Raw genomic sequence first — 27,653 nt, forward strand, 5'->3', positions numbered from 1 at the left:
TCACAAGCACAGAAATCAAAACTGTAATCAAAAATCTTCCAGCAAACAAAAGCCCAGGTCCAGACGGCTTCACAGCTGAATTCTACCAAAAATTTAGAGAAGAGCTAACACCTATCCTGCTCAAACTCTTCCAGAAAATTGCAGAGGATGGTAAACTTCCAAACTCATTCTATGAGGCCACCATCACCCTAATACCAAAACCTGACAAAGATCCCACAAAAAAAGAAAACTACAGGCCAATATCACTGATGAACATAGATGCAAAAACCCTTAACAAAATTCTAGCAATCAGAATCCAACAACACATTAAAAAGATCATACACCATGACCAAGTGGGCTTTATCCCAGGGATGCAAGGATTCTTCAATATCCGCAAATCAATCAATGTAATACACCACATTAACAAAGTGAAAAATAAAAACCATATGATTATCTCAATAGATGCAGAGAAAGCCTTTGACAAAATTCAACATCCATTTATGATAAAAACTCTCCAGAAAGCAGGCATAGAAGGAACATACCTCAACATAATTAAAGCTATATATGACAAACCCACAGCAAACATTATCCTCAATGGTGAAAAATTGAAAGCATTTCCTCTAAAGTCAGGAACAAGACTAGAGTGCCCACTTTCACCATTACTATTCAACATAGTTTTGGAAGTTTTGGCCACAGCAATCAGAGCAGAAAAAGAAATGAATCCAAATTGGAAAAGAAGAAGTAAAGCTCTCACTGTTTGCAGATGACATGATCCTCTACATAGAAAACCCTAAAGACTCCACCAGAAAATTCCTAGAACTAATCAATGACTATAGTAAAGTTGCAGGATATAAAATCAACACCCAGAAATCCCTTGCATTCCTATACACTAATAATGAGAAAACAGAAAGAGAAATTAAGGAAACAATTCCATTCACCATTGCAATGGAAAGAATAAAATACTTAGGAATATATCTACCTAAAGAAACTAAAGACCTATATATAGAAAACTATAAAACACTGGTGAAAGAAATCAAAGAGGACACTAACAGATGGAGAAATATACCATGTTCATGGATTGGAAGAATCAATATAGTGAAAATGAGTATACTACCCAAAGCAATCTATAGATTCAATGCAATCCCTATCAAGCTACCAACAGCATTCTTCACAGAGCTAGAACAAATAATTTCACAATTTGTATGGAAATACAAAAAACCTCGAATAGCCAAAGCGATCTTGAGAAAGAAGAATGGAACTGGAGGAATCAACCTACCTGACTTCAGGCTCTCTACAAAGCCACAGTTATCAAGACAGTATGGTACTGGCACAAAGACAGAAATATAGATCAATGGAACAAAATAGAAAACCCAGAGATAAATCCACGCACATATGGACACCTTATCTTTGACAAAGGAGGCAAGAATATACAATGGATTAAAGACAATCTCTTTAACAAGTGGTGCTGGGAAATCTGGTCAACCACTTGTAAAAGAATGAAACTAGAACACTTTCTAACACCATACACAAAAATAAACTCAAAATGGATTAAAGATCTAAACATAAGACCAGAAACTATAAAACTCCTAGAGGAGAACATAGGCAAAACACTCTCTGACATACATCACAGCAGGATCCTCTATGACCCACCTCCCAGTATATTGGAAATAAAAGCAAAAATAAACAAATGGGACCTAATTAACCTTAAAAGCTTCTGCACATCAAAGGAAACTATTAGCAAGGTGAAAAGACAGCCTTCAGAATGGGAGAAGATAATAGCAAATGAAGCACCTGACAAACAACTAATCTCGAGAATATACAAGCAACTCCTACAGCTCAACTCCAGAAAAATAAATGACCCAATCAAAAAATGGGCCAAAGAACTAAATAGACAGTTCTCCAAAGAAGACATACAGATGGCTAACAAACACATGAAAAGATGCTCAACATCACTCATTATCAGAGAAATGCAAATCAAAACCACTATGAGGTACCATTTCACACCAGTCAGAATGGCTGCGATCCAAAAGTCTACAAGTAATAAATGCTGGAGAGGGTGTGGAGAAAAGGGAACCCTGTTACATTGTTGGTGGGAATGCAAACTGGTACAGCCACTATGGAGAACAGTGTGGAGATTCCTTAAAAAACTGGAAATAGAACTGCCTTATGATCCAGCAATCCCACTGCTGGGCATACACACTGAGGAAACCAGAAGGGAAAGAGACACGTGTACCCCAATGTTCATCGCAGCACTGTTTATAATAGCCAGGACATGGAAGCAACCTAGATGTCCATCAGCAGATGAATGGATAAGAAAGCAGTGGTACATATACACAATGGAGTATTATTCAGCCATTAAAAAGAATACATTTGAATCAGTTCTAATGAGGTGGATGAAACTGGAGCCTATTATACAGAGAGAAGTAAGCCAGAAAGAAAAACACCAATACAGTATACTAATGCATATATATGGAATTTAGAAAGATGGTAACAATAACCCTGTGTGCGAGACAGCAAAAGAGACACTGATGTATAGAACAGTCTTTTGGACTCTGTGGGAGAGGGAGAGGGTGGGAAGATTTGGGAGAATGGCATTGACACATGTAAAATATCATGTATGAAACGAGTTGCCAGTCCAGGTTCGATGCACGATACTGGATGCTTGGGGCTGGTGCACTGGGACGACCCAGAGGGACGGTATGGGGAGGGAGGAGGGAGGAGGGTTCAGGATGGGGAACACATGTATACCTGTGGCAGATTCATTTTGATATTTGGCAAAACTAATACAATTATGTAAAGTTTAAAAATAAAATAAAAATTAAAAAAAAAACACCAAAATAAATAGGTCACAGTTAAGGATTAAAAAAAAAACTAGAGACTCCTTTTGCCCTCATAGGTCTGTATAGTCAAAGCTCTGGTTTTTCCAGTAGGCATGTATAGATGTGAGAGTTGAACCATAAAGAAGACTGAGTGCTGAAGAATTGATGCCTTTGATCTATGGTGCTGGAGAAGATTCTTGAGAGTCCCTTGGACAGTAAGGAGATCAAACCAGTCAATCCTAGAGGAAATCAGTCCTGAATATTCATTGGAAGGACCGATGATGAAAATGAATCTCCAATACTTTGGCCACCTGATGTGAAGAGCTGACTCACTGGAAAAGACCCTGATGCTGGGAAAGATTGAGGGCAAGAGGAGAAGGAGGTGGCAAAGGATGAGATGCTTAGATAACATCACTGACTCAATGGACATGAGTTTGAGCAAACTCCAGGTGATAGTGAAGGACAGGTAAGCCTGGTGTGCTGTGGTCCATGGGGTCGCAAAGAGTCAGATACAACTCAGTGACTGAACAACAACAGCCTAGAGTATCCTGATCAGTATATACGTTATAATTAGAATTAAGGAAAGTCAAAGAGGCACAAAAATGTATTCTAGGGTGTGAGCCATTATAAATGCTCCTGAAAACAAAGGACTTAGACTAAAGAAGTAAATAAAAAATGTACAAAGTAAACTATCTCAGAGTTAAAAAGGTAATCAGAAATACATCCACTGGAAGACTCAAATTTTAAAAATGAGGAAATGAACACTCTGAGAAGTTTAGTAACTTATACAAGGTCAAAGCCAGGATCAGAACCAGAGGCCATTTGTGAGAAATGGGGTTTGCATTTTTATAATCAGGATATATTTATATGTGTTTTCCTGGTTTTAGACAGATGAAAAAAGTGAGGTCAAAATTTAGCAGTAATCTGCCATACAATTTAGTTCTTTAAAAGGGAATGAAAATTTATGTGATTTTTGGTGAATTTAAAGTATATTTGACAATATGGAAAATAGTTGTTCTTAATGTTTAAAGGCTGAACAGAGGTAATGAGGAGAAATAAACTAAGAAATTCAGAACCTTGGTTCCTAGTTTCATAAAATAGCTGAATTAATAACCACATTAAACTCTTTTGTTCAGTAGATGTTGATTTAGTACCTATTAAGTATAACCAGTTTCAGAAAAAAACTTAAAAAGAACAAAATATATTGATGGTCGATTGTTGACTCGTGTACTGAATGTGAACTAGAAACAGACTGGTTATTCAGAGAGCCAATTTTAAGCAGTACTGGAAACTGTATGGATCACGTACTATACATACTTAACAGATGATTTCATTAGATTTGCAGAAAGAATCTGAGCTTCTATTAAAGGCAGGAGGACTTTAAAAGGAAAGCTAAACCCAGGAAAACTGGATAGATGCCAAATCAATTCAAATATTGAATGTTTTAAAAATTTATAAATATGATGACTGTATTTTAGCCCAAATAATTACAGAGTAACTAAAGTTAGAAACAAAAATAAACCCCTCTAATTGTAAAGATAAGCTATAAATCTGTTGGTAAGAAGGAAAAAAATTGTAAAATTCAGGCATCTTCATGATAATAATCCAATTTCTGGGACAAAACCATATCCTTTATGTAGCAAAAGAAAGAGATCTACCTGGCCTGAAAATAGACATATACTTTCCTCATTACTGTGGTTTGTCATGAAGACCCAATACAGAAACAGGTTTAAATTAATTAAGAAGCATAGTGATTTAACGGAGAAAGAAATGGCAACCCACTCCAGTATTCTTGCCTAGAGAATCCCATGGACAGAGGAGCCTGGTGGGCTGCCGTCTGTGGGGTCACACAGAGTTGGACACGATTGAAGCGACTTAGCAGCAGCAGCAGCAGCAGTGATTTAATAGGTATTTAATAACTTACCTTATACACTCTTAGCAGATTTCTAAGGCTCTAAAACAATGAATTTATTACATGAGAAGACATTTTGCTGCAAAATAAATAATAGCAGTCCTAATATAATCAGCAATTTATTATGTGGAATTTTATAAACAATGGCAATGTGGGTTTTTTAACCATATACTTTAAATAGTTATTCAAGACATTGTTTTCCTTGACTATACTAAATATTAAAACAGACTAAAATTACAGAGCTTTTGTCTAGAGGAGAATGCTCTTTATTTTTCTTTCAATCTTTTTTTCTTAACAGAGAAAACAGATGTTTCCAGGGTCATAGTTAATGTCAGAATGAAGATTAGAAGCTATATCACTTGACTTCTACTGGCCCATGGATAATAGTCATATTATACATTCAGTTCAGTTCAGTTCAGTCTCTCAGTCGTGTCCAACTCTTTGTGACCCCATGGACTGCAGTACGCCAGACTTCCCTGTCCATTACCAACACCTGGAGCCTACTCAAACTCATGTCCATTGAGTCGGTGATGCCATCCAACCATGTTATCCTGTGTCATCCCCTTCTCCTCCTGCCTTCAATCTTTCCCAGCATCAGGGTCTTTTTCAATTAATTAGTTCTTTACATCAGGTGGCCAAAGTAATGTAGTTTCGGCTTCATTTCCTTCAGGATGAACTGGTTGGATCTCCTTGTAGTCCAAGGGACTCTCAAGAGTCTTCTCCAACAACACAGTTCAAAAGCATCAATTCTTTGGCACTCAGCTTTCTTTATAGTTCAACTCTCACATCCATCCATATATGACTAATGGAAAAACTATAGCTTTGACTAGATTGACTTTTGTTGGTAAAGTAATGTCTCTGCTTTTTAATATGCTGTCTAGGTTGGTCATAGCCTTTCTTCCAAGGAGCAAGCTTCTTCTAATTTCATGGCTGCTGTCACCATCTGCAGTGATTTTGGAGCCCAAGAAAATAAAGTCTCACTGTTTTCATTGTTTCCCCATCTATTTGTCATGAAGTAATGGGACCGGATGCTGTGATCTTAGTTTTCAGAATGTTGAGCTTTAAGCCAACTTTCTCACTCTCCTCTTTCACTATAATCAAGAGGCTCTTTAGTTCTTCTTCACTTTCTGCCATAAGGGTGGTGGCATCTGCATATCTGAGATTATTGAGATTTCTCCCGACAATCTTCATTTCAGCTTGTGTTTCATCCAGCCCGGCATTTTGCATGATGTATGCTACATATAAATTAAATAAGCAGGATTTCAATATACAGCCTTGATGTACTCCTTTCCTGATTTGGAACCAGTCTGTTGTTCCATATCTAGTTCTAACTGTTGCTTCCTGACCTGCATACAGATTTCTCAGGAGGCAGGTTAGGTGGACTGGTATTCCCATCTCTTTGAAGAATCTTCCAGTTTGTTGTGATCCACACAGTCAAAGGCTTTGACATAGTCAATAAAGCAAAAGTAGATGTTTTTCTGGAACTCTCTTGCTTTTTCCATGATCCAAAGGATATTGGCAATTTGATATCTGGTTCCTCTGTCTTTTCTAAATGCAGTTCAAACTGGAACATCTGGAAGTTCCTGGTTCATGTATTGTTGAAGCCTAGCTTGGAGAATTTGTAGAATTACTTTGCTAGTGTGTGAGATGAGTGCAATTATGCGGTAGTTTGAACATTCTTTGGCATTGCCTTTCTTTGGGATTGGAATGAAAACTGACCTTTTCCAGTCCTGTGGCCACTGCTGAGTTTTCCAAATTTGCTGGCATATTGAGTGCAGCCCTTTCACAGCATCATCTTTTAGGATTTGAAATAGCTCAACTGGAGCTATTTCACTTCCACTAGCTTTGTTCGTAGTGATGCTTCCCTCCTCCATCTTGTTTGCAACCCCCATACTACACATTAGGGGAGAAAAAGCCAGAACAGGATAGGCTATACCACCATAATAACTTTAAAACTCACACTGGCTTACAATAAGAAAAGTTTGTTTCTTAATCATGCAAAGAACACCCCAACTGTTCTCCATGCAGTAGGCTAAGTGTTCCTAGGTGCTATGACTTGATGGCATCTTCGACTCAATATATGCTTTCACAATGACCATCACATGGGAGAAAAGCCCAGAAAATCGCACTTTGGCCTTTAAATCCTTCTGTCTGAAAATTATGTACATTACTTCTGCTCACATTTCACTGACCAAAGCAAGTTACATGACCATGTTTAACTCCAAGGGAAAGGGAAATACCATCTTTCCACCTGGAAGACATAAGAACACACTGGGGCATTAGTAACGGCTACCACAACAGCACACTCACTTCCACCTCGGACAGGCTGCCTCCTATTTTGGAGAACAAATTGTAAATGAGTTCATATGAAGCCAAATATATGTGAGTTTGAGGTGGAGACATTAGATACTGTGTCCATTTCAGAATTGTGAGAATAGCACCTGCATTCACAAAATACTGCCTTGGAAATAAAAAATTCTGGGAGGTGGAATTTTCTATACAATGATCCTTGTTCTAGTCCTTCAAAAGGTGTCTATTCTAGAACTGCCATATGCCCCATCAATCCCACTGCTGGGCATACACTGAGGAAACCAGAATTGAAAGAGACACATGTACCCCAGTGCTCATCACAGCACTGTTTACAATAGCTGGGACATGGAAGCAACCTAGATGTCCATCAGCAGATGGATGGATAAGAAAGCTGTAGTACATATACACAATGGAATATTACTCAGCTATTAAAAAGAATGCATTTGAATCAGTTCTAATGAGGTGGATGAAACTGGAGCCTATTATACAGAATGAAGTAAGCCAGAAAGAAAAACACCAATACAGTATACTAATGCATATATATGGAATTTAGAAAGATGGTAACAATGACCCTATATGTGAGACAGCAAAAGAGACACACATGTAAAGAACAGACTTTTGGACTCTGTGGGAGAAGGTAAAGGTGGGATAATTTGAGAGAAGAGCACTGAAACATGTATATTACCACATGTGAAATAGATCACCAGTCTAGGTTCGATGCATGAGACAGGGCACTCAGGGTCAGTGCACTGGGATGACCCAGAGGGATGGGATGGGGAGGGAGGTGGGAGGGGGTTCAGGATGGGAAACATGTGTACACCCGTGGCAGATTCATGTCAATGTATGGCAAAAATCACCACAATATTATAAAGTAATTAGGCTCCAATTAAAATAAATAAATAAATTTTTTTAAATGTGTCTATTCCTTCCTTTTTTGTACAGACATAAAAATATTTGAAGACTACTGTAATATCTTCTTTGTCAATGAATTGTGCTAGGTTTTCTGGAGATGTTTGTTCGCAATCACCTTTATAAAACTAATAGTTCAGGTGTAATTTAACAAAGAAGAAAGGGGACTATTGCTCATTTTTCTAAATTATGTATTTCTATAAATGAATATTGTTTTAAGCCATATTAACTTTGAACAATCATATTTCATAATTAACTCAATTTGGACTTAACAATTTCAATGCTAGTCTTTTTCACACATGCTAATTCTCTTTTCCCCAACTCTGCATTTGGCTGAGAACTGTCATGTTTGTTGTTAAGAAGTTAAGTCTAGAATTTTCAATTTATCTATTTTTTATCTTGCTAAATTCTGCTTCTATTTATAGATTAGAAGTTGGCAAAGTTTTTACACAAAGAGCCAGATAGCAAATATCTGAAGCTTTGTGATCCATATAAAATCTCCAGCACATATTCTTTTTCTTTTTCACAGTGCTTCACAAATATAAAAACCATTCACAGCTTGAGAGCTATGAAAACAAAAAAAAAAAAACAAACAAAAAAAACAGGCTATGGGATGGATTTGGCTCACAGGCTGTAGTTTGCCAAACCTTGTTTTAGATTATTGAGCTTCTTTTGGATTCTGATTTGATCAACTGGTATATCAGGATTTCTAAGTTCCCTAGTTTGTCATTTATATCTTTTATTAGAATAATATAATGCTCTCAACTAGTCAATACTTAAACATGTTTAAGAGAATGAGAGTGAGCAAAAAGCCTCACAGCACCCCAGTACAGATTTCTCTGCAGGTTGGCCATTAACCCATTACTTTCTGTTCTGTAGGTATACCTGAATCACAAATCCACTTAACTATGCTGTCATACAATTTACTCAATGTGCTATCATAAAAGACTTCACTCAGAACTTCGCTTAGATACCAAAACACTGCTCTCTATAGTATTCGTCTGAGCAAGTCTACTTATGATATCTAAAACAGTACCCTAATTTTGTCTGGCACAGATTATTTTTAGTGAACTAATATTGCCTCCTTGTGATCAATTCTGTAAGCACTAACAAATCATCTAAATAATCCAATTTAGATTTCTTTCATAATCTACATTCAAGTTCATTGTCATAATTTGCCACAATATTTTTTCTATCCAAGACAAAAAGAGAGATTAGTTTATCTTACCTTTTAGCTACTCTACTATTCTACACTGCTTTCCAGATATAACTTCCAAAGGCCTAGCAACTTATTCACTACATTTATTCACAGCTCTAAATCAAAGATTGGCAAATTCTAGCCCACAGATCAAATGCAGCATGCCATCTGTTTCTGTAAATAAAGTTTTATTGGAACACAGCCATGCTCACTTTTATGTATTGTTCATGCCTGCTTTTACTTTACAATGAGAGCTGAATAGCTTTCAACACAGACTGTATATCCCCCAAAGCCTAAAATATTTACTATGAGGCCCTTTAGGCTATGTGCTCAGTTGTGTCAGACTCTTTGTGGCCCCATGGACTGTCGCCCTCCAGGGCTCCTCTGTCCATGAAATTTTTCTGGGCAAGAATACTAGAGCGCGTTGCCATTTCCTACTTCAGGGGATCTTCCTGACCTAGGAATTAAAACTGCATCTCTTAGTCTCCTGCATCGGCAGGCAGATTCTTTACCACTAGTGCCACCTGGGAAGCCCCATAACGACCTTTAGCCCCAGTAGGTCTGGATTCAAACTTTTTATTCACCTATCCAAGGCTTTATTTTCACTTTATTAATATCTATTTCTTCTCTTTACTGACTAAAAGTCATTCTTCCTAACAGAGATAAGAAAAGCAAAATAGGAATAGAGGCCAGCAACTCACATTATCTTGAGATACCATATTATCTCTTGCCATTCCTCTAGATCAGACCCCCCAGAAGCTCTTATCCTGACTAATCCTGCTTCTCATTTTATCACTCATCCTATCTTTCCCAATTTGTCCTCTGGGCTGCTACTCAGACAACCTATTCAATAGGCAAATCCAATTTAAATATCTTAAACTCTTCAAGAGTTTCCTACTATATTCAACACAAAAATCTAAACTCTTTCTTATGGCCTAAAACACCCTCTTCATGACTCAGGTCTTACTGATCATGCATCCTTTTCCGGCTCCTCTTCTCGCCTATGAACACTCAGTGCTCAGCCATGTTGAACTGCTCTGAGTTGCTACATCCTCACACACGCATTTTGCGTGCCTTCTGTCTCTCCAGAATACTTTCATACTGATATATTCTCCTTTGTGTCTGGCCCTCTTCAAGTCTCAAGTCAAGTATTTTCTCCTTTGGGATTTTTTTCTATTTCTCCAGTATACATAGGACAGCTTTACTCTTTGATATCATGGTGCTGTGTGTGTGTGTGTGTGTGTGTGTGTGTGTGTATGTAAACATACACATATCTATTTATCAATCAATTTTATCTAACTAGTTTGTCACTTTGCATTATAATCTGGCTGCATGCCTGCCTCTTTACTTGACTGTAAGTAACTTGAGGCTGTTAATTGCAATTCTGATCTTGTCATCTCCAGAGTCTAATACACACCCTAGTGCAGAAACTCCAAGGTGCCTTAGACTGTCTTAGGAATTTTTCCATGGTACCACTAGGTCAGAAAAAATATGTTAAAGCTCTGTTTATTAAGTAGTTAGTAAACAACAAGATTCATGTTCTAGCAACTTAGTGAAAGTCGCTCAGTCACGTCCGACTCTTTGCAACCCCAATGGAGTACACAGTCCATGGGATTTTCCAGGTCAGAATACTGGGGTGGGTAGCCATTCCCTTCCTCCAGGGGATCTTCCCAACTCAGGGATCGAACCTAGGTCTCCCACATTGCAGGCAGATTCTTTATCAGCTGAGCCACCAGGGAATCATTTCAAAAATAATAATTTAAGTTAAATAAAAAATATCATTCTTGAATAACTATAATAACTTACTAATGAAAAGTGTGTGTCTGTAAGGCATTACATAACTTCTCAAATATAAGAATTAGATTGGATACTGTCACCCTCATTTCCTGCTCTACAGTGATTTTAGTATTTGTTTTTATCACAACGGTCACTGAAAGGTAGCTTTGCCAGGATATAATGCCATAGAGAGAAATACATTGTGACCTAATGTTGAGATGGTAAACTACCTTAAGCTAAGTTTTCTCAGGGTCTCACAGATATCAAATCTCATTGCCTTTTGCTTGAAAATTAAAAATACTCCACAACATCCCTGCGAGTTCACTGCAGTATCTTTGGAACACACTTTGGGGACCCAGAGCCACAGTACACACAAGTTCATGAGGTATCTATGTAATCCACTCCAGCTAGAAAACAGTAGTTATAGAACTGGCATCAATAAAATTTTCCAGCCAGATGGTAAATATTTTAGGGTCATAGGCTATATAGTTTCTTTAACAACTACTCAATTTTGCCAGTGTAGCCTTAAAGCAGATATAAATACATAAGTGAGTGGACATGATTGTGTTCTAATATAACTTTATTTACAAAAACAGGTGGCCCGCTCACGGGCTAGTGTTTGTCAATACTAGCCCAGGTTGAAAAATTTATAGAAAGTCTTTTACAAGGTATATTCTTTACAAATTAAAGTTACTAAAAAGGTATAAACAAAAGGTGAGACAAAATACCATGAGTCCATACTGATATGAATAAGTTAATAAACTGAAACTTTTATGAGGTACAGAATTACAAAATTGTGATAGTATGATTTATTGTAAGAAATACATGTTTGATCTACATCCCAGTTTCTGGTTCACAGCTCCTCAAACCCTAGGAATTTCCTAAGTGTGTAGAGTGATAAAGGTGTCTATTGTTTCATTAATGAGATGACTTTTGGACCTCACCTAATGATGGAGGCTGGTTGCCAGGAAAACCAACCAGGCAATTAAGAAGGTTGGAACTTTCCATGGCACCCCCAGACCTCCAGGGAGAGAAGAGGAGCTGAAGGTTGAATCAATTGCCAATAGCCAATGATATAATCAATCATGACTATTTAATGAAGCCTCCATAAAAAATCCAAAGGGACAGGTTCACAGAGCTTCGGGGTTGGTGAAGCCTGGACATCTGGGGAGAGTGGTATGCTCAGAAGCTCTCTGTCCCTTCCCACCAAGCCCTGTGCATCCCTTTCATCTGGCTGTTTCTGAGTTATATCATTTTACAATAAACCGGTGACCTAGTTAAGTACTGGGTTAGTCAAAAAGTTCGCTCAGGTTTTCCCATAAGTTGTTATGGAGAAACCCAAATAACCTTTTTGGCCAACCTAACAGTTTCTTCCAGTAGGTCAGAAGTACAGGTAATAACCTTGGCTTGTTACTGGCATCTGGCAGAGCAGGGAGGGTACACGTGCAGTTTTCCAGACTGAGCCCTCAACCTGTGGAATCTGATGCTATCTCCAGGTGGACAGTGTCCAAATTGAATTCTTGAACACTGAGCTGGTGTTCTGAGAATTTCTTACTGGAGGTGTGAGGAACCCTGCCCTCCACGTTGGAAATTGAATCTCAGAACACCAAAAGAAAAGGGAATGGGAATAATTTCACATGCAGAAGCCTCACAGACACCATCTTAAAGTAAACAACATCAATAAAGATATACATATAAATTACAGAACACTCAATAGGATACAATAAGAGAAATGCAAAATCACTTGTGTGATATTAGGCCAAAAAGCTATAACTATTAATTAATCATTAGGAAACATCAACTAAAACTTTAATTAAGGGTCATTCTATAAAATAACTGACCTGTAATCTTCATAAATGTCAGTCATGAAGTCAAGGAAAGACTAGGAAACTGTTCAGGAAATATGGTGGCAGTATACACCTGACAACAAAATGTGCCTCTATGCATTGGATAATTCCAAACTGGGTCATTCTGCCCTGCAGGACATTATTAATATGCTTGGTCAAGGGTGAATGTGGTGTGAGGATTAGACACTAGCAATCATTCAATGTTTATTTCTTGATGGTGTTGGTTATACTGTTTACATGAGAGAATGTCTTTGCTTGCAAGATATACCATGAAGTATTCAGAGCAGTTGGGGAATTGAGTTAGCAGCTTATTCTCAAATCGTTCAATAAAACAAAGTTCTTTGTACTGCACTTACAACTTTTCTGTAACTTTGAGATTATTTCCATTAAAAATTTTTGAATTTCTAAAATTAACAGTGGAGGAACAGATGCACAAGGATTGCTGCTCTATATTTAGCAGAAGAGCTGGCCCTCACCCATCCCAGGGGATTTTCCTCATCTCTTTACCAAGCAAGCACATTCTAGGGAATACAAGGACAATGATTATAGATAGTATTGTTTGTTCTCCCTTATTTCAGACATGAAAGTGAAAAGTGTTAATTGCTCAGTTGTGTCAGATTATTTGCGACCCCATGGACTGTAGCCCACCAGGCTCTCTTGTCCATGGAATTCTCCAGGCAAGAATACTGGAGTGGATAGCTCTTCCCTTCTCCAAGGGATCTTTCTGACCCAGGGATCAAACCCAGGTCTCCTGCATCGCAGGCAGATTCTTTACTGTCTGAGCCACCAGGGAAGCCCATTGATCCCTGGGTCCAGGAGAGCCCCTGGAGAAGGGAATGGCTACCCATTCTAGTATTCTTGCCTGGAAAATTCCATGGACAGAGAAGCCTGGCAGGTTACAGTCCATGGAGTCACAAAGAGTTGGACATGACTATGACTGAACAAATAATACAACTTTCCTTTTATTTAAGGCATGGAAATGGGTAAATTTTACTCAACCCAAAAGTCTTTACTGAATATTACTACATTCTCAGCATTGTATGAGATACAGAAGGAAAGAAAATAAACATGTATAGAACAACTCCATATATCAGGAAAGGAAGATGAAGAATGGCTTCTGCCCTTAAGGACCATATACATTAGCTGAGTAGACAAGACTGACATAAATTTACTATGAGAAACACACCATATAATTACTAATTTATATAAATGGGTTAGCTTCATTTCTCACCCTGTTCATTGCAACCTCAACAGGAAAAGAGTACTAAAGATCCTTAACTAAGAAAGACAAGAAGAGAAGAGCAAAAGTATGAGACAGAGTGGCCAGTATAGATCCAAACAAACTGAGAAGACAAAGAATCTTTTCTCCATGCTGGAACAAAGACAGAGGTAGAACCCTAGAAGATTCCTAGTATTTATGAATTCATCAACACTTTGCCTGTTAGCCACCTTGATGTCCATAATATTCAGTTCAGTTCAGTTCAGTCGCTCAGTCACGTCCGACTCTTTGAGACCCCATGAATCACGGCACGCCAGGCCTCCCTGTCCATCACCAACTCCCGGAGTTTACCCAAACTCATGTCCATCGAGTCAGTGATACCATCCAGCCATCTCATCCTCTGTCATCCCCTTCTCCTCCTGCCCCCAATCCCTCCCAGCATCAGGATGTTTTCCAATAAGTCAACTCTTCGCATGAGGTAGCCAAAGTACTGGAGATTCAGCTTCAGCATCAGTCCTTTCAAAGAACACACAGGACTGATTTTCTTTAGAATGGATTGGTTGGATTTCCTTGCAGTCCAAGGGACTCTCAAGAGTTTTCTCCAACACCACAGTGCAAAAGCATCAGTTCTTCAGCAATCAGCCTCTTCACAGTCCAACTCTCACATCCATACATGACCACAGGAAAAACCATAGCCTTGACTAGATGGACCTTTGTTGGCAAAGTAATGTCTCTGCTTTTGAATATGCTATCTAGGTTGGTCATAACTTTCCTTCCAAGGAGTAAGCGTCTTTTAATTTCATGGCTGCAGTCACCATCTGCAGTGATTTTGGAGCCCAAAAAAATAAAGGTAGAAATGTGAATGGCACACACTGTGAAACCAGTGGACAGGCAATGAGTCAACTGGCAATTGAATAAACCTAAGTGATCACTCAGAATCCACATCAGGGAATTTGCTGGCTTTCCAGTGGTTAGGACTCTGTGCTTTCACTGCCGAAGGTACAAGTTCAGTCCCTGGCTGGGTAACTAAGAAACCAGCAGACACAAGCTATAGACCAAAAAAAAAAAAAAAAAAAAAATCCACATAAAATTAGCACAGTCTAAAAGTAAGAAAACAGTGGAGGTTTAGGATATTTTTCTAGGTCATAGATTATCAAACTGAGATCATTAACAGATATTTTCTGTTCCAATAAATTTGGGATGCAACAAAACAAATTCAGGCAAGTTTCTTTATTACAGAACTTCCTAGAGGCTAAAGTATGCTTATGTGCATTGTAAACCTAAAAGGAGGAGCACTATAAGCAGCTTTTCACTTAGCTCAGGAGCCATATCAAAACTTGTACTGTGAATGAAACTAGAACACTTTCTAACACCATACACAAAAATAAACTCAAAATGGATTAAAGATCTAAACGTAAGACCAGAAACTATAAAACTCCTAGAGGAGAACATAGGCAAAACACTCTCTGACATACATCACAGCAGGATCCTCTATGACCCACCTCCCAGAATATTGGAAATAAAAGCAAAAATAAACAAATGGGACCTAATTAACCTTAAAAGCTTCTGCACATCAAAGGAAACTATTAGCAAGGTGAAAAGACAGCCTTCAGAATGGGAGAAGATAATAGCAAATGAAGCAACTGACAAACAACTAACCTCGAGAATATACAAGCAACTCCTACAGCTCAACTCCAGAAAAATAAATGACCCAATCAAAAAATGGGCCAAAGAACTAAATAGACATTTCTCCAAAGAAGACATACAGATGGCTAACAAACACATGAAAAGATGCTCAACACCACTCATTATCAGAGAAATGCAAATCAAAACCACTATGAGGTACCATTTCACACCAGTCAGAATGGCTGCGATCCAAAAGTCTACAAGTAATAAATGCTGGAGAGGGTGTGGAGAAAAGGGAACCCTCTTACACTGTTGGTGGGAATGCAAACTAGTACAGCCACTATGGAGAACAGTGTGGAGATTCCTTAAAAAACTGGAAATAGAACCGCCTTATGATCCAGCAATCCCACTGCTGGGCATACACACTGAGGAAACCAGAAGGGAAAGAGACACGAGTACCCCAGTGTTCATCGCAGCACTGTTTATAATAGCCAGGACATGGAAGCAACCTAGATGTCCATCAGCAGATGAATGGATAAGAAAGCAGTGGTACATATACACAATGGAGTATTATTCAGCCATTAAAAAGAATACATTTGAATCAGTTCTAATGAGGTGGATGAAACTGGAGCCTATTATACAGAATGAAGTAAGCCAGAAAGAAAAACACCAATACAGTATACTAGCACATATATATGGAATTTAGAAAGATGGTAACAATAACCCTGTGTGCGAGACAGCAAAAGAGACACTGATGTATAGAACAGTCTTATGGACTCTGGGGGAGAGGGAGAGGGTGGGAAGATTTGGGAGAATGGCATTGACACATGTAAAATATCATGTATGAAACGAGTTGCCAGTCCAGGTTCGATGCACGATACTGGATGCTTGGGGCTGGTGCACTGGGACGACCCAGAGGGATGGAATGGGGAGGGAGGAGGGAGGAGGGTTCAGGATGGGGAACACATGTATACCTGTGGTGGATTCATTTTGATATTTGGCAAATCTAATACAGTTATGTAAAGTTTAAAAATAAAATAAAATTAAAAAAAAAAAAAAAAAACTTGTACTGTGAACAATGTCTACCATGGAGACAGAATGAATGAAAAAGGAGATACTTTGAGAAATATAGCATCAAAAGGAATAACAATAATAGCTGCAGATATGCAGATGACACCACCCTTATGGCAGAAAGTGAAGAGGAACTAAAAGCCTGTTGATGAAAGTGAAAGTGGAGAGTGAAAAAGTTGGCTTAAAGCTCAACATTCAGAAAACGAAGATCATGGCATCTAGCCCCACCACTTCATGGCAAATAGATGGGGAAACAGTGGAAACAGTGTCAGACTTTATTTTTTTGGGCTCCAAAATCACTGCAGATGGTGACTGCAGCCATGAAATTAAAAGACGCTTACTCCTTGCAAGGAAAGTTATAACCAACCTACATAGCATACTCAAAAGCAGAGACATTACTTTGCCAACAAAGGTCCATCTAGTCAAGGCTATGGTTTTTCCTGTGGTCATGTATGGATGTGAGAGTTGGACTGTGAAGAAGGCTGAACGCCGAAGAATTGATACTTTTGAACTGTAGTGTTGGAGAAAACTCTTGAGAGTCCCTTGGACTACAAGGAGATCCAACCAGTCCATTCTGAAGGAGATCAGCCCTGGGATTTCTTTGGAAGGAATGATGCTAAAGCTGAAACTCCAGTACTTTGGCCACCTTATGCGAAGAGTTGACTCATTGGAAAAGACTCTGATGCTGGGAGGGATTGGGGGCAGGAGGAGAAGGGGACGACAGAGGATGAGATGGCTGGATGGCACCACTGACTCGATGGACGTGAGTCTGAGTGAACTCCAGGAGTTGGTGATGGACAGGGAGGCCTGGCGTGCTGCGATTCGTGGGGTCACAAAGAGTCGGACACGACTGAGCGACTGCACTGAACTGAACTGAATTGATTATGTTTCCTGGAAGATTCACACTGTTCTAAGGTTTAGTACTTAATATTATCTTGACAAGAATCATATGACATACTTATGATCCCCATTTTACTTTGAGGAAAATTAGATAGAAAAGTTAAGTAAATTGTCAAAGGTCAAACAACTAGAAAGTGATCAATCCAGGATTCAGATTCAAGCAGTCTGGCTCCAGCACCCATCTTAGCCATTACACTATGTAACTTACCAATGAAATCCTTACTCATCTATTCCAAAGTAAATGGTTAGTTGGATATTAAGCAAGAATGAAAAACAAGCATGATGATTAATTTAAACAGAAAACTAGGAACTTAATGCAGTGAAATTGGGAATATGGATAGGAGGTAAAAAAGAAAGTTTCTCATTATAATTATGAAGTATATAGTCATGATAATCCATATATTGTTAAAAATCAGCATTTTAAGCAAAGAATATGCACTCTATATTCCCAGCTCATGCTAAGTAAACCAATATGGTGAGCACTTGAGAAGGGTTCTCACTCACTGTGATTCTCTTCATGTCTAGCTGGCGCAGCTGCATCATATTCTGAAGAATTGTGTGCTTGTACCATGACTCTTGAGCTATGGGATTGCCATCAAAGGTGATGTCTGAGAGAGAAGTGGAATCAGCGAGGCAGCAAACACTCTCAAAACTGGAGGAGAGACAGAAACCAGTGGATTACTGCGAGCCCTTCAAATAACACTTCGTTTTGTTTAACATACATTATTTTTTAGAACACCTTCAGATTTACAGAAAAACTGAGAAGACAGTTCAGAGTTCCCATATGCTCCAGACCAAGTTTCCTCTATTATTAACATCATGGATTAGTATATTTTTTACGATTAATGAACAAATATTGATATATTCTTACTAACTCAATATTTTATCCAGAGTTCTTTAGTTTTATCTAATGCCCTGTTTCAATTCCAGGACCCCATCCAAGATACCACATGGCATTTAGTTGTCAGGTCTCCTTAGGCTCCTCTTGGCTGTGACATTTTTGATAACCTTGACAGTTTTGAGGAGCACTGATCTGTTATTCTGTAGACTGACCCTGTATTGGAATTTATCTGATTTTTTTCATGATTAGGATTACAGTAAAGTAAAGTAAAAAGTCGCTCAGTCGTGTCCAACTCTTTGCGACCCCGGGGACTACAGCCTACCAGGCTCCTCCATCCATGGGATTACAGTACATGCTATTAATTAATATGACACCATTGTTGAAAGTTGACCTTGATCACCTGACTGAAGCAGAGTTTGTTAGGCTCCTCCAATGTAAAGTCACTCTCCTCTCCCCTTCTTTCCACCCTGAATTCTTTGGGGGGAAGTCGTTATGTGCAGCCCATTCTGAGGGAGTGGAAGTTCAATTTCCTCTCACTGAGGACATAGTATCTACGTAAATTAATTGGAATTCTTCTTCCAAGGAAGGTGGTCTTTTTCTTGTTTATTTATTTATATTGGGTTTCTATTCATGGACATTTCATTTCATTCTTTGGGTTATAATCCAGTACATCTTTATTTATTTTTTATTGTTCAAATTGTTCCAGCTTTGGCTGTTGGATGCTCTCTCAGTTGGCTCCTATGTCCCTTTGACATATCCCTACTAACATGGATTTTTTTTGTTTTTCTAAGCACTTCCTTACTTTCCAGCATTATAAGATTCTCTATTGTATATTTCCTACTCCAGTCTTAGAATCAGCCATTTCTTCAAGAAGCCATGGTTTCCTTTATTGGGAAATGGCATTAGAAACAAAGATCTGGTGGCAAGGTGTACTATTTGCTACTGTCATTTCTTTTAGGCCCTCTGATGACAGAGCAAGGAAATATATGCATGTATACCAACCTGTGTGTATATGTATATTTTTTCTCTAACCATCTGTGTCTATATTAAGCTAAACATGAGTTCAAACTGATGTTTCCAACTCTATCACCAAAAGGATCATTGTAACCTCTCCCCTTACTTATCTGTAAATTCCTACTCCAACCAGGAGAAATCTGGCTCTCACCATCTCTCATCCATTTAGCTAATTATTAATTCCAGAATATATGTATAGTGGTATGAGAATTTTCAATTTGTTGTACCCCCTTGGGAAATCACTTTATTAACAAAAGCATAATGATAATGTGTAATTCCTTTTGCATCTAGTCTTATAGACTCATTTCCAAAGTTACTTAGGTTAGCACCTTCCCCTCCCACTCTTCCTGACTCACACCTTCAAGAAGGTTGTTCCATACAATTGAAATGTGGTTACATTCTCTTGTTATAGTCTATATTCATTTCTTCCTGGAATTCTCCAATCTCCTAAATTTTTTTTTAATATGCATACATTAAGGTTAACTATGCTGTAAAGTTCTGTGAATTTCGACAAACACATAATGTCATGCATCCACCAAGAAACTATCATGGACCTAAACAATTCCCCATTTAACCATCCTCCTTTCTCCCTGAATGTCTAGCAACCACTATCTTTTTACAGTCTATATAGTTTTGCCTTTCCAGAATTTCATATAGTTGGAACTATATAGTTTACAGCCTTTTCAGACAGACTTCTTTCACTTAGCAGTATGCAATTAAGGTTCATCCATACCTTTTTGTACCCCAACCAGTAACACTGAAGAAGCTGAATTTGAACGGTTCTATGAAGACCTACAAGACCTTTTAGAACTAACACCCAAAAAAGATGTCCTTTTCATTATAGGGGACCGGAATGCAAAAGTAGGAAGTCAAGAAACACCTGGAGTAACAGGCAAATTTGGCCTTGGAATACGGAATGAAGCAGGGCAAAGATTAATAGAGTTTTGCCAAGAAAATGCACTGGTCATAGCAAACACCCTCTTCCAACAACCACATGGACATCACCAGATGGTCAACACTGAAATCAGATTGATTATATTCTTTGCAGCCAAAGATGGAGAAGCTCTATACAGTCAACAAAACAAGACCAGGAGTTGACTGTGGCTCAGATCATGAACTCCTTATTGCCAAATTCAGACTGAAATTGAAGAAAGTAGGGAAAACCACTAGGCCATTCAGGTATGACCTAATCCCTTATGATTATACAGTGGAAGTGAGAAATAGATTTAAGGGACTAGATCTGATAGACAGAGTGCCTGATGAACTGTGGTCTGAGGTTCCTGACACTATACAGGAGACAGGGATCAAGACCATTCCAATGGAAAAGAAATGCAAAAAAGCAAAATGGCTGTCTGGGGAGGCCTTACAAAAAGCTGTGAAAGAAGAGAAGCTAAAAGCAAAGGAGAAAAGGAAAGATATAAGCATCTGAATGCAGAGTTCCAAAGAATAGCAAGAAGAGATAAGAAAGCCTCAGTAATCAATGCAAAGAAATAGAGGAAAACAACAGAATGGGAAAGACTAGAGATCTCTTCAAGAAATTTAGAGATACCAAAGGAACATTTCATGCAAAGATGGGCTCGATAAAGGACAGAAATGGTAAGCACCTAACAGAAGCAGAAGATATTAAGAAGAGGTGGCAAGAATACACAGAAGAACTGTACAAAAAAGATCTTCACGACCCAGATAATCACGATGGTGTGATCACTGACCTAGAGCCAGACATCCTGGAATGTGAAGTTAAGTGGGCCTTAGGAAGCATCACTATGAATAAAGCTAGTGGAGGTGATGGAATTCCAATTAAGCTATTTCAAATCCTGAAAGATGATGCTGTGAAAGTGCTGCACTCAATATGCCAGCAAATTTGGAACACTCAGCAGTGACCACAGGACTGGAAAAGGTCAGTTTTCATGCCAATCCCAAAGAAAGGCAATGACAAAGAATGCTCAAACTACCGTACAATTGCACTCATCTCATATGCTAGTAAAGTAATGCTCAAAATTCTCCAAGCCAGGCTTCAGCAATACGTGAACCGTGAACTTCCTGATGTTCAAGCTGGTTTTAGAAAAGGCAGAGGAACCAGAGACCAAATTGCCAACATCTGCTGGATCATGGAAAAAGCAAGAGAGTGCCGGAAAAACATCTATTTCTGCTTTATTGACTATGCCAAAGCCTTTGACTGTGTGGATCACAATAAACTGTGGAAAATTCTGAAAGAGATGGGAATACCAGACCACCTGACCTGCCTCTTGAGAAATCTGTATGCAGGTCAGGAAGCAACAGTTAGAACTGGACATGGAACAACAGAATGGTTCCAAATAGGAAAAGGAGCACGTCAAGGCTGTCTATTGTCACCCTGTTTATTTAACTTCTATGCAGAGTACATCATGAGAAACTCTGGGCTGGAAGAAGCACAAGCTGGAATCAAGATTGCCGGGAGAAATATCAATAACCTCAGATATGCAGATGACACCACCCTTATGGCAGAAAGTGAAGAGGAACTCAAAAGCCTCTTGATGAAAGTGAAAGTGGACAGTGAAAAAGTTGGCTTACAGCTCAACATTCAGAAAACGAAGATCATGGCATCTGGTCCCACCACTTCATGGGAAATAGATGGGGAAACAGTGGAAACAGTGTCAGACTTTATTCTTTCGGGCTCCAAAATCACTGCAGATGGTGACTGCAGCCATGAAATTAAAAGATGCTTACTCCTTGGAAGGAAAGTTATGACCAACCTACATAGCATACTCAAAAGCAGAGACATTACTTTGCCAACAAAGGTTCGTCTAGTCAAGGCTATGGTTTTTCCTGTGGTCATGTATGGATGTGAGAATTGGACTGTGAAGAAAGCTGAGCATCGAAGCATTGATGCTTTTGCACTGTGGTGTTGGAGAAGACTCTTGAGAGTCCCTTGGACTGCAAGGAGATCCAACCAGTCCATTCTGAAGAGATCAGCCCTGGGATTTCTTTGGAAGGAATGATGCTAAAGCTGAAACTCCAGTACTTTGGCCACCTCATGCGAAGAGTTGACTCACTGGAAAAGACTTTGATGCTGTGAGGGATTGGGGGCAGGAGGAGAAGGGGATGACAGAGGATGAGATGGCTGGATGGCATCACTGACCCAATGGATGTGAGTCTGAGTGAACTCCAGGAGTTGGTGATCGACAGGGAGGCCTGGCGTGCTGTGATTCATGGGGTCGCAAAGAGTCGGACACTACTGAGCAACTGAACTGAACTGAACTGAACTGATACCTTGTTGTGGCTTCATAGCTTCTTTTAAAAAAAAAAAACACTCAGTAATCATATTCCATTTTCTGGCTGTATCACAGTTTGTTTGTCCATTCAATCTATTGAAGACATCTTGGTAACTTCCAGTTTTCAGCGATTATGAATAAAGCGGCTATAAATATTCATCTTCAGGTTTTTGTGTGAACATAAATATTCATCTCAATTGGGTAAATATTCAACAGTGCAGTTGCTGGATTGTACAGTAAAACTATGTTAGCTTTGTAAGAAACTGCCAAATTGTTTTCCAAAGTAGCTGTACCATCTTGAATTCCTATTGACTCTCTAGTCTTATCAGCATTTCATAAGTGTCAGTTTTTTCTTAATTTTTTCATTCTAATAGGTGTTCCGTGGTCTCACAGTTTTAACATGCAACTCCCAAAGGACAAAGATGTTGGCATTTTTTTCATATGCATATTTGCTATCTGTATATCTTCCCTGCATTTTCAGTTCTTGGGTAGATTTGTAATCGTTTCCTTATTGCTGAGTTTTAAGAATTCTTTTTCTTATATCATGAATATGTCTTTTATCAGAATGTTTTGAAATATTTCTCCCAGTCTGACTTCTTTTCATTTTCTTAACTGTGTCTTTCACATGGCATAACTTTTTAATTTTAATATGTCCAACTTATCAATTTCCTTTTCCATGGATCATAATTTTGGTGTTGTATCTGAAAACCTACCAAACCCAGGGGTGCCTAGATTTTCCTCTTGAGTTTTCTTTTAGAAGTTCAATAGTTTTGTGTCTTATATTTAGGTATAATCCACTTTGAGTTAATTTTGCAATAGGTATAAGGTCTACATCTAGATTCATTTTTAGATGAATACTCTATTGTCACAGTGCCATTTATTGAAAGGACTATTCCTTCTCCATTGAATTGCCTGTGCTCCTTTGTCAAAGATCACTTGACTATATTTGTGTGGGTATATTTTTGGACTTTCTATTCTTCTTTCACCAATACTGTGCTGCCTGTATTATACTGTATCTTTATAGTAAGTCTTGAAATAGGACAGTATCAGTCCTCTGACTCTGTTCTTTTTCAGCATCATGTTGCTGTTCTAGGTCTTAGCTTTTCCATATAATCTTTAGAATCCATTTGTCAATATCTGCTTGCTGATATTGTAATCAGGACTTTCATTTTTTTATTAAGTTATAGGTGACATACAATATTGTATTAACTTCAGGTATGCACATGATTCAATATTTGTATATATTGCAAAATGGTCACCATTATTAACTAGTGTTAACATCCATCACCATACATAGTTACAGAATATTTTTTTCTTGTGATGAGAACTTTTAAGATCTATTCTCTTGGCAATCTTCAAATATGCAATACAATATCATTAACTATAGCCGACATGCTGTATGTTACCTCCCCATGATGTATTTATTTTATAACTGGAAGTTTGCACCTTCTGACCCGCTCTTTACCCATTTCACCAACACCTCACCCCTTGCCTCTGGCAACCACCAATCTGTTTTTTATATGAGCTTAATGTTTTATTTTTCAGATTCCACATATAAGTGAGATCATATTTGCCTTTCTGACTTATTTCATAGGTCTCAAGGTCCATCCACACAGTTGCAAATGGCAAAATCTCATCCTTTCTTATGACTGAATAACACTCATTGTGCACGTGTGTGTATCATATTCTCTTTATCCATTTAACCATAAATGGACACTTAGGTTGTTTCCATATCTTGGCTACTGTAAATAATGCTGCAGTGAACACTGGAGTGCTTATATATTTTCAAGTTAATATTTTCATTTTCTTCAGATAAATATCCAGAAGATTTGCTGGATTACATGGTAGTTTTATTCTGAATTTTTTAAGGACTCATTTTTTAAAAGAAGCAAATAATCACTTTTCTAAATAATACCTCAAAGCAGACTGATAAATTTCAATTATATTAGAGTCACTGTCTTTAATGACTAAATAACTAACATAAGTGAAAGTCACTCATTCGCATCTGACTCTGTGACTGCATGGAGTGTAGCCTCCCAGGCTCCTCTGTACATGGAATTCTCCAGGCAGGAATACTGGAGTGGGTAGCCGTTTCCTTCTCCAGGGGATCTTCCCAACCCAGGGATCAAACCCAGGTCTCCTGCATTGCAGGCAGATTCTTTACCATCTGAGCCAACACAGAAGCCGATAAACAGGCCTAAAAGCACTTTAGGACTACTTTACTTATTAGGAACTATATTAAATACCCTTCTGTATTAAGAAAAGCTGCTGATGTTGCTGCTGCTAAGTTGCTTCAGGCATGTCCGACTCTGTGCGACCCCATAGACAGCAGCCCACCAGGCTTCCCGTCCCTGGGATTCTCCAGGCAAGAACACTGGAGTGGGTTGCCATTTCCTTCTCCAATGCATGAAAGTGAAAAGTCAAAGTGAAGTCGCTCAGTCGTGTCCGACTCTTAGCAACCTCATGGACTGCAGCCTACCAGGCTCCTCCGTCCATGGGATTTTCCAGGCAAGAGTACTGGAGTGGGGTGCCATAGAGGATTAGAATATTAATGGTATAGAAAATAACCTATATGCCTAGCAATTAAGGTGAGATAAAATCTATAACAAAAATAAAATTATTATATTACTTATTGTCATATTTAAATATTTCTTCTATATTTTCCTCCTATTCAAGGTAGAGATACTCTATCAATATTTTACCTCAGAGCTTATCTTTACCAGTCTAAAAGGTAAATTTCATAATTCATAAACACATTTAGTTTTTCAAGACATGGTTAGAGAATTAGGGAAGATACTTTTTAAAAGGCTAGTATATGCAAATGAATATGAGTGTTCTGAATTTAGACATAATAATCACTTTGAATATAAGTAAACTTGAATAAACATTGCAATTTTTCCTACCTAGCATTGATAAATTTTTTTCATCAATATAAAATATCTCGTAACAGTTTATAGTGTTTGAAATGAATGTTGAAAGATGCTTCTCTCCTTCCCCTTGTAGCTTTTAACATACAGCTAGAGTCAAATAAAATGCTTTGAGTAACTTTCAAACTGAAACACAAGGCAAACTTATTTCTTTCACATTGTTAAGTAAACTAAGTCATCACCTTCCCTTCACAAATCTGAATTCTCCATGTATATTTCACAACTTATTAAGTCATCAAGTCAGTTACCACTGTGAGCCAGTCCCTTACTTAGAAACTGATGGCTGAGTTTAGTTTTTTAAGGAACCTCCATACTGTTATGGACTCTACAAAAGTGGTACTAATGAACCTATTTTCATGGCAGGAATAGAGGTATAGCTGTAGAGAACAGACTTGCAGGGGGAGGTGAGGTGGGATGAATTCAAAGAACAGCATTAACACATATACACTATCATGTGTAAAACAGACAGACAGCGGGAAGCTGCTGTATGGCACCGGGAGCTCGGCTCAGTGCTCTGTGATGACCTAGAGGGGTGGGCTGGGGGCTGTGGGAGGGAGGCTTAAGACATAGGGGGTATACATATACATATGGCTGATTCACCACTATACAGCAGAAACTGATACAATATTGTAAAGCAATTATATTCCAATAAAGAAAATTGATGACTGTGAAGGGTCATCAAGGGATTTGAAGCAAAGGAGGGGGGCTAATATGACTAGAATAATCTTAACTTAGTAACATTAGAGAAGGCATAAAGAAAAAAGTTAAAAAGTGAAAAACCAGTTACAAAGTAGATTACAGTAAGTAATAGAGGTGAAAAAAGTAAGGGTCAAACATATCATATTAAGGCAGTAGCTATGAGAATAAAAAGGCAGGAATAGGTTCCATAGAACAGTCTTACGGACTCTGTGGGAGAGAGAGAGGGTGGGAAGATTTGGGAGAATGGCATTGAAACATGTAAAATATCATGTATGAAACGAGTTGCCAGTCCAGGTTCAATGCACGATACTGGATGCTTGGGGCTGGTGCACTGGGATGACCCAGAGGGATGGTATGGGGAGGGAGGAGGGGGGGGGGTTCAGGATGGGGAACACATGTATACCTGTAGCGGATTCATTTTGATATTTGGCAAAACTAATACAATTTTGTAAAGTTTAAAAATAAAATAAAAAAGTAAAAAAAAAAAAAGAAATTCAGAATGAAGTATGAACAGAAATGAATACTTATTTGAATGTGAGGAAAAGAGGAATCTAGAATAACATTCAGGTTAACATTCTCTCTTGGGTTAATGATTGAGGTAGTGGTTATAAGGATGTGCACCTTGTCAAGATTCATGGAACATTACACTTAAAGTGGGTGTATTTATGACATGTAGATTACATCTCAACACATTGATTTACGAAGAAACTTACAGTATTAAAAAGCTATGTCTGACAGATGACCTGTCCTCTCTCGTCTCTCCTTTATCAGGAACACTAAGCTACACTGGGGGTCAGTGGCTGTTAGGATGTATTTCATAAAGACGTTCATTAAGTTTTCCTCCAACTGCCACAGGATGGGATAACTTATTTCAACATTAAGATACTAATTAATGAGTGACAGAGCTAGTCTATGCTGAAGAGCAATTTTTTTTTTCCAAAGGCCTAGCATATCTGAAAAGAATTAAACTCTAAGTTCTGACCTGATAAGACTGCGGTGACTTGATATCTGTCACTAATTAGGGAGATGCACTAAAAAGTAGAAATAATACATCCAGAAGCACAGAAAAACTGGAAAATTTCACTCACTGTAGGTATATTCTAAATGTATTGTTACTTACTATTTATTTTCAAGCTGGGCTGCAGAGAGTCCATGATTTATTCCTTATTGCAGGTATAATTTTAAATTAAAATGATTATAACTGCTCCTAGCTCTACCTCTCAAGTATTCCCCTGGAGAATGAAATTAGTCTAATAATTTCTAATAAGTGTTGTTAAACACAAAGCTTGATTGAAGGCAAAAGGAGAAGGGGGCAGCAGAGGATAAGATGGTTAGACTGCATGACTAGCACAGTG

General features: G+C 38.3%; 1 protein-coding gene across 5 annotated transcripts in view; it reads right to left on the reverse strand.

Annotated features, from left to right (window-relative positions):
- The window catches only part of LRRC49 (leucine rich repeat containing 49), a 160,953-nt gene that overhangs the window by 57,471 nt on the left and 75,829 nt on the right, over window positions 1–27,653 (reverse strand). For all 5 annotated transcript variants that reach the window (XM_025296222.3, XM_025296220.3, XM_025296221.3 and 2 more), the window contains one exon: window positions 18,071–18,218. In XM_025296222.3, coding sequence (XP_025152007.2) covers window positions 18,071–18,218 — 148 coding nt within the window. The remainder of the gene's footprint in view (window positions 1–18,070; window positions 18,219–27,653) is intronic.

Source organism: Bubalus bubalis, chromosome 11, assembly GCF_019923935.1.
Source record: "Bubalus bubalis isolate 160015118507 breed Murrah chromosome 11, NDDB_SH_1, whole genome shotgun sequence".
Classification (NCBI taxonomy): domain Eukaryota; kingdom Metazoa; phylum Chordata; class Mammalia; order Artiodactyla; family Bovidae; genus Bubalus; species Bubalus bubalis.